The following is a 17,329-nucleotide window of genomic DNA, read 5'->3' as shown; positions in this document are numbered from 1 at the left end:
TTCTGGTACCACTGTACGAAACAGCGCATGATAATTTATAAACATTGTATTTAATAGTTCATTTTATTGTGATTGTAAGAGGACAGGACGCGTCGAACGTGTCACGTCACATCCGAACAATCAAGTGACAAGAATCACGAACCAAAACGACGTCTATAACAATTTATACAAGTATGGTGGCCATATGATGAATCTTTGAACAGTGCGTTCATGTAACATTTGTGAGTGAAAAAGATTTCAGGAGAATCTATAATTATTTTTTTATAAATCTATAATATATTCATCTATCTCCAACATTCATAATAGACGCTATGTAAGGCAGTACATAATTGTACTTAATTCAGTGCCCATCATTCTAACAAAAAAATGGACCCAATTGAAGGAATTGAAATCAACTTCTGCAGGTTCTTTATTAGTCGCAGTCTCCACAAGAATTGAATGGCTGCGTCTAACCCCGTGTTGTGATCGCCCTCCACCCTAGAACGGGTCTCCTTACTCCAGTATCACACAACCTCTCTCCAAGAAGAACAAGCCGACGACCGAGTCAGGAAAATGCGGCTTCGCATAAGAAGTTTACGCAGCATCCATCATTGCGGCCAAGAATGCCATCAGTTTCGCCACTGCCGCCACTTCAGAGACCTTCATACGCAACTACCATAAATAATTCGTATCTGCTTTAGTGCAGGAATGATCGAAGCAACTCCAGGTCTCATAGAGCGGACGTCACGAAGCTGACAGGCGTCCACAAGCCAGGGTCCCAAAGGCCAGTCCTCTTTTGACTGCTGTCGGTCGCGACCGCCCATCACGTCCTCAACTCGACGTTTAGTAACGCGTCAGGGACACAAAGCACCGAGCTAGCTAGTGTCCGTTAGTAACGCGCCCTGTCACTACCCAGCGAGTGCGTGATGGACGGTTTGCAGCGCACGCAGCAGTAGCTTAACCTCAGCAGCCCGAAGCAGACGCGTCCTTCCCTGACCGTTTCGTGACAGTCATGGTGGTGAACACCTGCCATGGGTGCGAGAACATATTAATAACATTCGTGATGGTCACGGTGAAGATATTAATAACATTCGTGATGGTTATGGTGGTGAACGCTTGTCGTGGGTGAACATGGGAGACAGGTCAAATAAGCTCCCTATTATCCAGTTAAAACTACGTTCGACATTAACAAGCAGATATTTTAAATAATTGCTACAATATTAGGAATTAATGGTCTTATGTGAACAAGGCTCATCTATTTATCAACGTTGCACAACAACTGAGACGTCCGTCCAAACTTCCATACGCGTTTAAGATATCTGGCTGTGGGCTGGTCATGCATAGACCTCTTGAACACAATCGCACTGACAAGCCTCTGCACCCACGCATGCCTCTGCACCTACACCATGCCTCTGCACCCACACCATGCCTCTGCACCCACACCATGCCTCTGCACCCACACCATGCCTCTGCACCCACACCATGCCTCTGCACCCTAGCACCCACACATGCCTCTGCACCCACACATACCTCTGCGCCCACACATACCTCAGTACCCATACATGCCTCAGCACCCACACGTACCTTAGCACCCACACATGCCTCTGCACCCACACATACCTCGGACCCACACGTACATCAGACCCACACATACCTCAGACCCACACGTACCTCAGCACACGTCGGATGTATGCCGACAAGGTCGTCGAAGTTTTGTTTGGTGGCGCCGAGCTGCAGAGCGATGGCGAAGCCCTGGGTGATCTCACCCGCGTTGGGCCCTACGATATGGAAGCCCACCACCAGCTCCTGTATGTGCAGAATAATGTCAAATATTATTCTAGTTTGCCGCTACAAAATACTGGGGATGCAAAGAATCTGCAACTGTCAAATATGTTTACTTCATGAGATCTGTTCGTGCGAATGACGAAAAATTCTAGGCATCCTAAATTGTTTAATGAGTAATACTTGTGTGATCAAGATGATTAGAGAATGGTTGGATAGTAACATGAATAATTTATTTATGCAGATACCAATTGCTAACGTTTTAGTGAAGCACTAATTGAGGAAACGCGTCATACGATACTATTCAGGTGCCTCAGAAGCGGATTACAAAGACCTTCCTATGCACATGAATAAAGGAGAGGAAATAATAGAGGGACTAACATTTTGACTCTTGACGCAAATGAGCTTAGCATAGCAGTCGCTCTCAGGTCTGTGCGCGACGGTGAACTCGAGGGGCCAGAAGCCGTTGTGGTAAATCTCTACGTCCTCCGCCCCATACTTAGTGATGGCGTCTTCCTCGCTCAGCCCACAGCAGCCGTACTCCAGGGGCGTGAACACCGTCGTCGCCACATTCTGGTAGTCCATCTTCTTTGTGGCCCCTGCCGTCACAAGGGATTATACAGCACAAATGTACGAAAAATTATGATGATATACTACCCAAACTGAATTAAAAATGACAATACCAATGAGAACAGCAGAAGCTCTAGTGATGACATTAGAGAAGCAAAGGCATTAGAGGCGGGAGAAGCAGGGGCGCTGTCAGGAGCAGTGAGAGAAGCAGGGGCGCTGTCAAGAGCAGTGAGAGAAGCAGAGGCGCTGTCAGGAGCAGTGAGAGAATCAGGGGCGCTGTCAGGAGCAGTGAGAGAAGCAGGGGCGCTATCAGGAGCAGTGAGAGAAGCAGGGGCGCTGTCAGGAGCAGTGAGAGAAGCAGGGACGCTGTCAGGAGGGAAGCCCGGGTGCTGTCAGCCCGGTGTCAGCCCGGGTGTCACGCTGTCAGGAGCAGTGAGAGAAGCAGGGGCGCTGTCAGGAGCAGTGAGAGAAGCAGAGCTGCTTACAGTAGCAGACACCCACCGCCGTATAGTCGCCTGGCGAGGAGCCTGCCGGCCTGAATGGCGACGGGCGTGAGCTCGAGTCCCGCCTCGATGACGTCCCCAATGGCGTACACGTTGGGGGCGCTGGATTGCTCCTCGTCGTTGACAATGATCTTGCCACTCCTGCGGAGAGGAGGACGCTTTAGGACACTTGACATATAACTGATGCTCTTGAACTGGCACAGAGACGAGGCAACTTACGACACTTGCGTCACGATGAGACACGTTTATGACACGCGAGTCAGGATGAGACAACTTACGATACTTGCGTCACAATGAGACACCTTTACGACACATAATTCAGGATGAGACAACTTACGACGCTTGAGTCGCGATGAGACAGGTTTATCACACGTGAGCAAGGGTGAGCTGAGACCCGTAAGAAGCACCCAGTTACCGCAAAATTGACCACCCAACCAGCACAAACTACATCCTCTAGCAATCCTAACCTCAACCACCAGCAAACTAAACTACAGCAGCAATTAGCCCTAAACGTCCACGTCCAGAAACTCGTAACAAGACCCAGCGGTCACGCACTTGGCGAGGGTGACGCCCGCGTTGTTGAGGCCCATGTCCTTGGTGCAGGGGTCGCGTCCTATGGCCAGCACGACAGTGTTGTACTCATCACTGAACGTCCCCTGCTCATCGCTGGTCGCAGTCACCCGCACCAGCCCAGGGGTGCCTTCCTCCACCTGCAGTATAGACATGATCTTCAGTGATGTATACGGGGCAAAGTATAGCGTGTACGGGGAATAATACCGTATAGTGCTGTACACACTAAACCTGTAAACAAAACGAAACATATGATAAGCTGTAGTAGAGTGCGAGACAAACTGAAGTAGAAAGTGCACAGCAACACACGCTGCAATGACTCATCAAGTGTATGGCGCCATGCATGCAGCAGAAACCTTCCTCAATAACTGGAGTGGGCATTATAGGCGGTCGAAACGCCTTGATGCCCTCTCACAGGGCCACCTGCTTGTTGAAAGGTAGGACCAGTACCGCTCCTCAAAAGCACCCACCTGCTCAAAGAGGGTGGGCACAATACCGCTCCTCAGGAGCACCCACCTCCTCGAAGAGGGTTGGCACAGTACCGCTCCTCAAGAGCACCCACCTGCTCGAAGAGGGTTGGCACAGTATCAGCACCGCTCCTCCAGAGTACCCACCTGCTCGAAGAGGGTTGGCACAGCACCGCTCCTCAAGAGCACCCACCTGCTCGAAGAGAGTGGGCACAGTACCGCTCCCCAAGAGCACCCACCTGCTCGAAGAGGGTTGGCACAGCACCGCTCCTCAAGAGCACCAACCTGCTCGAAGAGAGTGGGCACAGCACCACTCCTCCAGAGCACCCACCTGCTCGAAGAGAGTGGGCACAGTACCGCTCCCCAAGAGCACCCGCCTGCTCGAAGAGGGTTGGCACAGCACCGCTCCTCAAGAGCACCCACCTGCTCGAAGAGGGTTGGCACAGCACCGCGGATGAACTTGACGCCTTGGCGCTCCATGTAGTCAGCCACCTTCTCCGCCATCTGTTGGTCGAACCCTCGCAGGAAAATAGAGCGCACCTGCACACAAGTGGAGACTTTAAATGCGCGCTATGTCTATACTTTCAGCATCACCATCTCTCATCTGCATAATGTGCATCACCATCCCTCCCGAAGATTAACTTCCCGTTGAGGACACAAGTCACGGAGGTCCAAGAAAGTGGGCATTGACGCCAGAATTTATCTGAGCAATTAAAGAGGCCAAGATACCTTACATGTCATTGCCGTAAGCAGTAATCGACTCTTAATCCCTACAATTGTTTGGGGCACGGTTACAAGGAATGTTTAGATCAAAAATTAGATTCAAGTTGAGGTGAGCAACCCTGACTAGAGATGAAATCCTAGGATTTCATCTCTAATCAGTTATATAAATTTTACATAAATCCTACATAAGTTGCCAAGTTAAATAAATTTGAATTCGAGGTACACACATGAGCAGAGGTAAACAATTAAAGGAGACATGGAGGTCAGTAAAAATAAAATTACCATGACGGTTACGTCAAAGCCTAGAGCCGCGAGGAAGCCGGCGCACTCGAGAGCGATGTACGAAGCCCCCACCAGGAGTGTCTTGCCCGGGGGATGGCTCAGCGAGAAAAGGTCGTCCGAGGTTATGCAAAGCTCCCGCGCCCCTGGCAGGTCCGGGTACCTGGGCCGCCCCCCTACAGCCACCAGGATCTTGTCCGATGTGATGGTTCTCTCTTTGCCGCGTCTGTCCACCGTCTGAACAACAAGGGTAGGAAATTAAACCCTATTAAGAGGCCCAGCACGTTACTGGCGTCACGCTCTAGATTTTAAATGTAGCACCTGAGGACAAGGTCGGGTATTGCTCATGCTACTGTTACCATGCCCATTCTTTTACTAATTCATTCTAACGACACAGAAGTGACCCACACACTAACATTGTCAATTGCAGACGATACAAGAAAAATGATGAGGGTTACACATTAACTGGCCAGCGAGAGGCTGGAGGGTGAGGATCTTGAACTATACTCGTCAAAGAGAAGTTAGAGGTAGATATACCATACTGTACACTTGAATGTTAGAGGTATATGTAGAAGATGGAGAGACCTTAGAGGTATATCATACTGTACACTTGGAAGTTAGAGGTATATCATACTGTACACTTTGATGTAAGAGGTATATGTAGAAGATGGAGAGACCTTAGAGGTATATCATACTGTACACTTGAAAGTTAGAGGTATATGTAGAAGATGGAGAGACGTTAGAGGTATATCATACTGTACACTTGGAAGATGATAACGAGACAAAATGCTAACTTTAACAGTTATAACATCAGAACAGTGACATATTACAGTGAAAGGAGGAGGATTCTTGGCAAGATATCCTCATTTAACAACCGCGCTGCGCCCCGAGTTCGGAAGAGATCACTGTCCTTAGCAGGACCGGCTGTTCAATGTCTTGTCAAAGAAGCTGAGAAGAGGGGAGTTCACCACTAAAACTTTCAAAATAAGACTGAATGCGTTTTTGAGCACGATTCCGGATCCAGTTGTGTCCCACTACCATCAGCAAGAAGTGAGCTACAGCATCGTGCTGACGGAGGGACTTTCTGGCTCGAATTTAATGTGTTGTATCCTATTTACATATTTATGCCCTCATGTCCAACAAAATTTAATCATTCAATACTTCTCTTAACTTGAAAATCAGGGTTGGCAATGATTAAATCAAAATGATTAAATCATGTGATTAAATCACTTGATTTTTTTATAAAAAAATCATGATTTTTTTTATTTATTTGATTTTTTTTATTTTTTCATATATTTAAATATATTGAGTGTCAGTCTTAAATTTATATTGAGTTATTGTTATTCATGGTTTAGTATAAATGTACTATGAATGACAAATTGGTATATAAACTTGTTGCCTTTAGTGTGTATTAGGTTCCAATAAATTGAATGTTTTTGGTACAGAGGCATCAAGTGTGCAATACATTGTACATAGCTAGCAGCTTAGCTAATTCTTATAAGGTTATAAGAAGTCTTTAACTATTTGACTATTTGTTATATATTGATCACAATATACAATTTAAATGTGTTAGCTAGCTTATACAGGGTGGGGCAGATCTGATTGAACAGTTTTGAGACGAAATAAAAGAGTAATGGAGGTACATAAAGAAGAATGTTTATTTTCCTCAAGATTAGCATAACATACCATTTAAAATACTTATGTTTTGAAAACAATATCAGGAAGATGGGGTTTGTTAGCTGCATCACACTGTTGGAGTCATTCTCGAAAGTTTCCTACAGCACATTCACACATATGGCGCGGTATGACCATAGCCTCTTCAGCAATAATCTGTTCCCTCAACTATGGTAGGGTGTGAGGGTGACTTCTGAACCCCTTTCTTTTAGATGTCCCCAAAGAAAGAAATCGCAAATGCTCAAATCATGTGACCTTGCAGGCCACTGTAAATCACCCCTCAGAGTCTGGGAATGTGCGTTTCAAAACATTGAGTGACATTCGGGCTGTGTGAGCTGTAGCCCCATCCTGCTGGAACCACACGTCTCACAATGCTTTATTTTCAACAGTGTTTTCCATCATGGGCTGCAAGGTATTTTGCAACATTGCAGCATAGCGATCGGAATTCACTGTTCCGGTTACTCCCTCCTCTGAGAACGACTCCAACAGTGTGTTGCAGCTAACAGCCCCCATCTTCCAGATATTGTTTTCAAAACATAAGTATTCTAAATGGTATGTTATGCTAACCTCTAGGAAAATAAACTTTCTTCTTTATGTCCCTCCATTACTCTTTTATTTTACCTCAAAATTGCTCAATCGTTTCTGTCCCGCTCTGTATATTGAGAGGTTGAGATTGTATTGACCTTTTAGGCAATTAGAAAGATTTTCCAGCCTAATGCCAGTATTCTAATTAAAATATTTAATTTCAAACTTTAAATATGTGAAATTAAAACTAGAAACAAAACAATTACAATTAAATTATTAGAATATATATAAAATAATTAAATGCAGTGAATGGATATAAAATATATGAATTGCGCACATGTTTATTTCAAACAGTGTTAGATTTTCTCATAACTTGAGTCTCGTTTCAAGTCATTTGAGGTTTGTTTGGTTATCATTCAGTTTATTTATAGTATTGGTTTATTGGTCTGAATTAAATGGGAACAGTGCAGTCAGTCACTACTAGTTGGTTTGTATAGAGGGTAGAGTCTGGTAGATTTATAGGACACAAAACTAGTAGATCTATTGATAGTGTTGTGCACTGTGCTATCAGCTCCCAATCTGTTATGTGACTCTTCAATGTTTAGAAGATCTGCATTCCTGAAGTGTTTTTGTATATTGAAGCCAGTTAAATGGTCAATATTTAGCTCATTACCTTGCTCCATACAAACTTTACAAAGCTAACGAATAGACTTATCAATAATTGTTTACCCAAAAATCCCTAAGTGGTAAACACCACCTTGGCCTGTTGGCCATTATTGAAGGCAATAAGTGCCCTTTTTAGCCATCCATTATGATCCAAATACTGTTATTGTTAGTAGGCTAATTGCAACATAAAAATTAACACTTCAAAAAAACAAAAAAGCTGAAAAAATAAAAAAAATCAAATAAATCAAAAAAATCATGAAAAAATCAAAAAAATCATTGATTTTTTATTTTTTTGATTTTTTTTTAAATCAAAAAAATCACCAACCCTGTTGAAAATAAATATTATATTCGAAATTTTGTTGATATATTGTTATTACTTGCTATACCTACCTCATGATTATCAACCTCATCTCAAGAATAGTTCAACTTCTTGAAAATTGGAATGCATTCTCTGTAATGCATCCAATACCAACATTTATCTCTCTAAATCAGTGGTTCTTAAAGTGGGCGATATCGCCCCCTAGGGGCGGTGGACAGATTATGGGGGGCGGTAAGGAAGAAGAGGGCGATAGGGGGGCGGCAGTCCGAAGTCGATGTCAGAAGTTTGAGAGTTTGTTTGACGATTTGTACCCAACACGAGCAGCACATGACTCCCAGCGATAGTTTTGTCACACATATCTGTTTTTTCAACTTCTCCTGTGTTTACGCCTCGGAAAAATTAATGGCTGGACTCGCGGCCGGTCTCACGGCCAATTTCCAAAATCAACGATCAAGGAATATCTCTAGAACTAATGAACGTAACTCAATGAAACTTAGTACACGTATTCATTAGGACCTAACGATAATGTTTAGCTCGTGAAAATTGTTTGAATTTTGCCGTAGTTATATGGCAATACGGGCCGAAATTCACAGTGATCAAGTAATTTCTTCCAAACTACTGAACAGATTCAAACGAAATTTTGAATTTGCAGTCCTAACTAACGAACGGTAATGTTTAGCTCGAGAAAATTTTTTCGATTGTACCTTCGTTCACAAGCTTTTTTTTTCATTTCACCTGCATTCGTGATTTAAACAGCAAAACGTGTTTAAATTCGCAGTAATCAAGAAATTTTTCCAAACTGCTGAACAGATTTGAACGAAACTTAGTATTTAAATACCTACGTATACGGCTACATATATCACCGTTGAGAGGTTAGGTAATTATATACAAAGTTTCGTTGAAATCTGTTCTGTAGTTTAAAAGAAATTTCTTGATCACCGCGAATTTAAGTGACAAAATACTTGGTGATACAGGCCGAATATAAGGAAGTGTGAAATCAAGAATGACGGTGAAATGGAAAAAAAAACTCGCAAACGAAGGTAAAATCGAAAAAATTTTATAAGCTAAAAAATCACCGTTTGGTAGTTAGGAATGTATATTCAAAATTTCGTTCAAATCTTTTCAATAGTTTGAAGAAATTCTTTGATCACTGCGAATTTCGGCCTGTTTCGCAATATACGCGTAACTCACAAATGAAGGTGAAATTAAAAAATGTACGAGCTAAACATCACCGTTAGGTTCCAATGAATACATGTTCCAAGCTTCATAGAGCTGCGTTCATTAGCTTGGGAGATATTACTTGATAATTGAATTTGGAGATTGGTCGTGAGACCGGCCACGAGTCCGGCCGTAAATTCGCCCAAGACGTCCAAGATTTCTGCATGGTGCTGAAACAGTTCAAACAGCTGAAAAACGTATTGGCTCACTAAATGGGGTTCTATTTGTGAGATACACATTTGTGTTTAACCTTTCTCTTTTAAAATTGCAGCGTACTAAATATCAAGAAAGATGCGCATGTCTGTGGGGGGCGCTAGAAATTTACTAGGGAGCCAAAGGGGGCGCCAGCCTGAAAAAGTTTTGGGAACCACTGGTCTAAATCATTCAAGCGGCCATTCCTTCTTTGCGCCAGCCTTGAATTTTTTGTTTAATGTTTGAAGCATAGGTACTATTAATTTTCAAAATTTATGATGCATTGCTTTTGTGTGCAATCATTTAAGGTGCCACAGCACAAGTGACAGAGAAATCTGACAAAACGGCGAGAAAACAAGATTGTCCTACTGACATCAAGTTGGTCTATTGTTGGGGGAATTCAATAGGTAACGGTGTAATAAACGGCAATATCTGCTCCTATGTGGTGAAATAAATATTCTGCAACTACTCAACAATTGAACAAGAAAAACATATAAACATAATTTTAAAGAAAATAACTCATGCATCAAATCAGGAGCTAAAATGACTGCCACAACAACAACAAATGACCTCCTGCTACGCACACGCAGAGTGTGGGGGTCGACGAAGGTGGTGTAAGCGTTGACATACTCGACGTTCTTGTCCCTGAGCTGCACACGGTAGCCCCAGTTGAGGGAGCCAATGTGGTTCTGCACGCCCTCCACCAGCGTCCCCCAGCTGTGCTCGATGCTCTCTGGCGTCTGCCAACCATACGCCCGCGAGTCCTGACGGCACAGACAACACGTGTTAGGATGTGTGGGGAGGGCGGGGATGGTTTCTCTACAGGCTTTAACTGTAAACTGTGGGAATCAGTACTGCCCATCAGCGTGATCATGGACTAAGGAGTCCTAAACTCATCATAAGGTCATAAGACTGTGTGTGAGTAAGACCTGCTGAAATAAGACAATGTGACTCTGCAGGCCTGAATACCGTAATTGCAGACCGTTAAGGCCAGTTCTTCTGGCATCATACTCACAGATAATGAGTCACACCAACACAACCATACCTGCAGACCATGTGCCAGAAGCGCCGCCTGATGCATGAGCTTCTTGGGGATGCAGCCGACATTGACGCACGTGCCCCCCAGTCCCCACTGTGTCCCCAGGGGGGTGGGCTGCACAAAGTCCAGAACGGCAACCTTGGCCCCCAACGCCGCAGCCTCTTTGGACGCTGCCAGGCCACCTGAACCACCCCCTATCACAACCTGGCCACAAATGGTGGTGTCAGAACATGAATACAATTGCAATATTTGCTGCTATACCATCACCTATTTAATAAATTAAGTGTCTTGTTCCTCATAGATTTTTTAAGGCTCAAAACAAATCTCGCATGAAAACTAGCATGATTCTAATTGGTGCGAACACATTACATATAGATGCTTACAATCCTGCAACAAAGTGCTGTACTCACAAGGTCATACTCATAATCATGAGTCTTGACATGCAGCAGTGGCAGGAGCTGGCCCGCCTCATGTCTGTTGAGGGTGTCATCGCAGCCGCCTACATGTGTGCCGTTAATGAAAGTGTTGGGGACTGTCTTTAGGCCCGTCCTGGCAAACAGAGCCTCTTGTATGGCATCTCCGTTTTCTGTGTGGGTATGGGTGCATTGGGGATGAGGAGAGGAGGGTATTGGGACGTTGGTAAGAAGGTGTCAGGGATGCAGGGAGTGCCAGGTAAGCACATTTCTCATACATGACAAGTACACAGGAAGGAAGATATATTCAAGTTATATACTCACACCTTATGGTAGCAATAAGATATTAGATCCTGGAATGTCCACAGCTTGCATCATGTGCCTGTCACACTCACAACTCACCAAGCTCATCAAGCTCCAGTGCTGTGAACTTCACGCCAAGTTTGTTGAACAGTGCCTTGACCTGCAGAGAACACCAAGTGTTAGTGAGCATGTGTTCTCAGCATTGGAGAACACTGATCACAAAGTTGTTCTTAGACTAGAAGGAGATTTGAATATTTTGGTTAAATCTAGAATCTTTTGGCTCTTAACTACATTGCAACAATGGTATTCACCATTGTTCAGATCTTTCTTTGCTTACAATAGCATCATAAGGCCCTGGTCATACATAACTGCATGAACAGTTATGAATGCAGTGGTACAAGTGTGACTAGTAAAAGAAATATGACTAGTGTGTAAAATAAAAATATGACTACTTGTGTCTAGTAAAAGAAATATGCTACCTTCTAATTTTAGGCAGAAATTTGTAATTCCCACACTGTACTTCCACAGATTGGCAAATAATTTTACAGTTTGGAAAATGAACAAATGTGTTCAGGGTCAAGATGGCAATTTCCCGCCAACAAATAGAGATAAGATATTGCAATGATTTATTTGTAATATATCTTAAATGGATCTTTTTATCATTGAAATATACATACATATTAGGTAGATAGTAAAGTTTTAGGCTTCTAGTAGGTATTGAAACAGGCAAGTTACTATACAGCAATCCCTTGATTAGCACGGTTTTGAATACCGCGGAAAAAAAATTGTTACCTACCCTTAATCTACGCGGTGCCAGTTTTGATTAGCGCGACTTTTTTTTCACAACGCATCATTTTCCCGCCTCTAGCCAGAGGTGTTACGTTCGTAACAAAAGTGTTACTTTTTGCTTATTAGATCTTATGTTGTTACTTTTGTTACAACTTTTGGAAAAATTTACCAAATGTTGCTACTTTATGAATTTCAGCAAATAATTCTTTAAATAAGGTCCCGTTCCGTAGGCACTCGTGCTGACTACAGAGTTGGTTTAACTGCGCCTTGTCTCGTTCATAACTCGAATGGTCGAGTTCGGTAACGTTCGCCGGTAAGTGCACCATGCCGGTGCTCTAGTTACTCGTTAGCCTTCAACTGGTCAAGATCGCTGCCATATCTACTGCTCACTTTTATCAAACTACATAATTTTCCTTGATAAATTACAGTCATAATTATGGACAAAAAGGGAACACTTAAACGTAAAAATATCACTTTGGAGACTAAGCTTGAAATAACTAAGCGTTTTGATAATGGTGAATGAATGTCAAAATATGATGAATTTTAATATATGATGAAAAAATCTGATGAATTTTAGTGGAAAAAAAATATTATTATGTAACTTTGCTATTTTTGAGGATTCATTATAATTATTCCCATATATTCTTAAGTTTGATTAGCGCGGTTTTGCTTAACACGGTAAAACTCGGGGATTTATTAACCGCGTTAATCAAGGGATTGCTGTACACATCTGCATGAAACATTTGAATTGAAACTGATGCTAAAATATTAAGCTTTAGCCTGGACTAAAGCTCAATGACACAAAAGTCATCATAGCACTTTTATCTGTTAATAGATTTTAAGATAGATTTATTTAATAAACTAAACAGTATCACAAATTTCCAGCAAATTAGCTTCATATTTATCATGTAATCAAGCCTTGCAAATGGCAGTTCCCACAAGTTTTCTTCAATTTTAGGAAAGAATAACAAGGCAAGTATGCATGAATGCCATATCAGTTGGGTGGCAACTAGTGTGTTATTGAGAGATGAGAGTTAATGTTTTTCAGTCTGCACTCTGCCACTGTGCCACATATGCAAGGATGGAAGTCTTGGATAACTGATAACTTAATCAGTTTCAAAATATAAGTTAAATAGAGCAAGTGAAAATATATAGTTTCAGACTTTTATATCCATTGTAATATTTGCACTTGATAATATATTACCCTTCTTGAATAACTACATGGTATTTAACCTTTTTGTCATGGAAACATTTACCATTTACTGTTGTCAATACCATTTATTTGGTCATACCTAGTGGTTTCTGGTTTGGGACCAAGAAGTCACATCAGTCATAAAAGGGGTTAACAAAAAGGTGTAAATTGGGCATACGCTACCTGTAAGTGAGATGGAAATGCCTGTGCAGGCGGTGCTCTATTTCAACCTAATGCTCTTGGGCAATTTCTTAGGTAGAACTTGAGAAATACAGTACATTTTTCCCTGCCATTTTTTATAAATTGCACATCACAAATGACTACAAGAGCAATCAGCAATTTATAAAAATTCCTACCTAATATTCCAAATTGGTATACTAAGAAGAGCAGAAGACTAGAAGATATCTCAAGAATATATATAAAAACTGAAATAAAACTTAAAAGTTTGCTCATCTGGAAGACTGGAATATCAGATATTTAAGGGGAGCGTCTCCCGAAAAATCGAAAATTTTCACTTTTTGGGTTTTTACACTCATTTTAAAGCTTAGAAAATTACGCTTCTAACGAGACTAAACTTGTCTCTCTACGTCGTCTGGTTCTCGTACACCAGCCAACAGAAGCAAGCCGGTACCGCAAGCTCAGTGCATCGACAGCGGTCGTGAGAGAAGTAGTGTGTTTATCAGTGCGCCTCTAAAACCCGACGTCGTGACCGCTATAGCTGCCTGTGGATCTTTCCTAAGATGCCTAAAGTGAAGAAAAGTCGTTCATTGAACTTGCCCTATGTGGCGAAGGCAAGTGGAATAGTGAGAAAAGAAGGAGAAGTTGAAGAAGGAGTGGTTGAAGGAGTGGCAAATGATGGCCGCCGCGGCGGTCGTCATCTTCTTGTACAGGGCTTGCAGGTGCAGTGTAGTGGCGAGGCTTCTACTTCCCGCGGTACTGGAACTAACTCTCTTCTTCCTTTTCAGGTTTCTGACGACGGCGAGCGAGATTTTTCTACTGAAAATGTTATTGTTCCTGTTTCTCTCCTTGTGCATGCCTTCTCATCTACTGCTTCTTCTTGCGCCAAATGCGGTGGCCCTTGCAGCGTATCTGTTGACAGAGAGTACACTGTGCCCAAAATTACTAGGGTTTGTCTCCAGTGTGCTGCTATAACAACAGTTTACACCCCGAACAAGGTCACTGGCATTGATGGTGAGGTTTCCAATTTCAATATGGATAACCTGAGCTGCGTCTTCTACGCGCTAATGAATAGCGATGGTTATGCTGGAAGTCATAGGTCATGCGCTGGATTTTCCTTGAAAGGCTTCAGTAAGAAAGCATTNTGGGGTAAGATGGGACCAGGCTGGGGTAAGAAAGGACCAACTGGTAATTCTTATGTTACAAGGTTTTTAATAAAAGTACAAATCTGATATTCAATATTATTCATCTAGAAACACATTATTTGATTAAACAACCACTTGTTACTGTTTTGTGTTGCAGGAAGTCAACTCTAATATCAGTCACATTGGGGTTTTTATCACAAGAAAACTTTGTTGAGCATAGTAATAGTGGGTTGGCTTTGGTTCGTTGTAGAGCACTGCTAAATGCTTCATGTATATTCCATTAGTGTCATAATGTCATTGTCTGAAAAATTTATCAAATTGGTAATAAAACCAATGGATAATAACTTGAGTCTCAGACATCATGTGTTTTCTTGCTACTGCATAACTGCATTTGTGGTGCACTTCTTCAAACATAGCTCATGCCCTCTCACAGAGTTGTGATCATAATTATTTTTCATGTTTCACACAACGGCTTTTCCCCCATCCAATGTTGCACATAGATCTGCAGCTCACTAATGAGAAGAGACATCCCTATTTTCACCATCCCTTTGATGCACTTTAAAATAGTGCACTAAATTTCTCTAATTAAAACAGCTAACAAGTTATAATGAAGTTTGAGCAAAAGATAAAAATTTTGACCAAAATACTCCATGTACTGCACAATGATATATTCATTTAAAAACTATTTTTGATAAACTGTAGGGTAAGGTAGGACCATTTGTAGGGTAAGACAGGACCATTTGTGGGGTAAGATAGGATCACTTGTGGGGTAAAACAGGATCATTTAGTGGTCCCGTCTTACCCCATGCCCAGTCCTTTTTTACCCCGTTTCAGAATAGATGTCAGGCAGTGATGGTAGCAGGTAGAAATGCCTAATATGTCTCAAAAGTTGCCTATTACTTGAGGTTACCTGCCTATATCCACAAAACTGGCCAAAAAATTTTTTGTCATTAGACAGAGCTTATTTCCCAAATAGGGTTAACTATTTTGTGACCCTTCTTCACATAGGTTTTCTTTAAAAATTAGCCAGAAATTCATTATTTGCAGAAGAGGGTTGAAACAAATGCTGAAATGACATGCAATGATTGCTCTAACATATTCCTCCTTCAGATTAAATTTAGTGCAATTAGAATGCATGCCATGGGCTGGTCCTTTCTTACCCCATGAAGGCTGCGATCCTGTCTTACCCCATTTGACTATATATAATACTTCTTACTTTCTTGAAATGATTTCTTAAATTTTAATTTCTGGATATTTCAATGCTTGCCCGCTTAAGGGTTAACAAAATTACAAAAACAAATGATTAGGACAAAATATATGTTATTTTTGATTAATTTTAACAGAAGAAATCATGCAAAGGAAGCATATTAGAAATAATATGCGTTTAAAAATTACTTTTTAAAGACAACCCTTCACTTCTAAAGAAATTGTGTCTGCAATCTTACAAATGTAGAAAGAATTTCTAATTTTATTATAATTTATTAAAAAAATTAATTTTTAAATTTTATTAATAAAATTAAAAGAAGTAAAATTTTCAAAATTATTTATTCTGTCAATTGAATCCTGTATTGTCTCCACTCCAACTTAACGCAAGCATCACAGGCATGCAAAATTTAAGATTGGATAGGACAGATAGAAATCAGAAGTGTGTTCAATAGCAATTACAAGACAAGTAGCAGACAACATTATTTTTTCAAATTTATTCTGTCAACTGATTTGTGCATTGTCTCCAACTTTACACAAGTGTGCAAAATTTCAGATCGATTGGAGTTGGAGAGGTAGAAGTGTGTTAAATATTGATTATAAGATTTGTAGCAGCTAGCACTAGCAGGCAGACAACAAGAAGTGAAGTTAAAGAGAAGGGTTATAAAATAGGCAGGTTTTTCTAAAAAATGTCCAGTAAAAATATTTCATAGCTATTTTAGTCCTATTTTTCAAAAATATTTACAAAAAATGTCATTTTTCTTCTTTTTCCCTAAACTTAAAGACAGATTATGAACCATTGAAATTGAGCAAAACAACAGGTGCTTTAATCTCATTTAAATGTGCCAAGATGATGTGGCTCTTGTCTGATTTTACCAGTAGCAGTTCACTTCAACTTCACTGTTCAGGTTTTCAAATACCTATAAAAAAAGCACTAGGCCTACCACTACCATAGTAAAAAAAAGTTTCTAAAAATTAGGTACTACTATACCTGACATCAGTCGTGTCGGGACTCACCTGATTACAGAAGGGGCAGAAAGATTTACTGAAGATGATGACTTTGCTCTGCTTAATGTATTGCTCAACTAAATCGGCGGGAGGGAGCCCTACCGGAGCCATGGCACTTTCACTGGTAGGCCGTGAACTACTATGATGAAAAGATTTGCGAGATGACCATATACCTGTCACGAATTTGTTGTAAATAAATGAATTTTGCTTCAAAGGCTGTACATTATTTGAGACTTTACATAGGAGGCTACCCGCGCTCGAAGCGGCGGCAACTGAACGCAGCGTAAATACCGACCGCAGCGTCCGAGCTGCCATAACTTCCTGTCGAATCACTTTCCGGCTTTCTATCTCAGAAAACTAGCAGCAAAAAAATTGACCAATTTCCTAGAACCTTAAAAATATTTCAAGGTTGCAAAAAAAATTGTTTTATATCCGCAAGTCGATTTCGTAGTATTTAGTAACTCTTCTTGGAAATCATGTTTTTGTTGATGCAGCTCGCACCCTCCCTCCGCTGTTGGCCTGCTTTGCTCGTAACCATGGCTTCCGGACTAGTAAATAACTTCCTTCATTCCATTAGAATTTGACATCTTCCT

General features: G+C 41.6%; 1 protein-coding gene across 1 annotated transcript; it reads right to left on the bottom strand.

Annotated features, from left to right (window-relative positions):
- Positions 1 to 47: 47 nt before the first annotated feature.
- On the bottom strand, positions 48 to 17,137 carry LOC108665579 (thioredoxin reductase 1, cytoplasmic). Its single transcript, XM_018152351.2, has 12 exons — positions 16,746 to 17,137; positions 11,322 to 11,382; positions 10,917 to 11,092; positions 10,513 to 10,710; positions 10,052 to 10,231; positions 4,877 to 5,110; positions 4,295 to 4,411; positions 3,390 to 3,544; positions 2,833 to 2,975; positions 2,143 to 2,360; positions 1,651 to 1,785; positions 48 to 1,005 (listed from the first exon to the last, which is right to left on the bottom strand). The coding sequence occupies exons 1-12, from the start codon at positions 17,049 to 17,051 to the stop codon at positions 943 to 945; spliced, it is 1,986 nt and encodes a 661-aa protein (XP_018007840.1). The 5' UTR covers positions 17,052 to 17,137; the 3' UTR covers positions 48 to 942.
- Between the last annotated feature and the right edge of the window lie 192 nt (positions 17,138 to 17,329).

This window comes from Hyalella azteca, unplaced genomic scaffold (assembly GCF_000764305.2).
Source record: "Hyalella azteca isolate HAZT.00-mixed unplaced genomic scaffold, Hazt_2.0.2 contig11696, whole genome shotgun sequence".
NCBI classification, from domain to species: domain Eukaryota; kingdom Metazoa; phylum Arthropoda; class Malacostraca; order Amphipoda; family Hyalellidae; genus Hyalella; species Hyalella azteca.
This window is presented reverse-complemented; position numbering and strand designations above follow the sequence as displayed.

What these genes read in the sequence shown, in the direction of transcription:
- LOC108665579 (XM_018152351.2), bottom strand. Translation starts at nt 17,051, where the DNA reads ATGGCAGCTCGGACGCTGCGGTCGGTATTTACGCTGCGTTCAGTTGCC. An exon ending in ACTGGAGCTTGATGAGCTTG is followed by an intron (nt 11,093 to 11,321) that starts GTGAGTTGTGAG and finishes ATACCCACACAG; the next exon opens with AAAACGGAGATGCCATACAA. An exon ending in TGCCAACCCTCTTCGAGCAG is followed by an intron (nt 3,545 to 4,294) that starts GTGGGTGCTCTT and finishes TCTATACTGCAG; the next exon opens with GTGGAGGAAGGCACCCCTGG.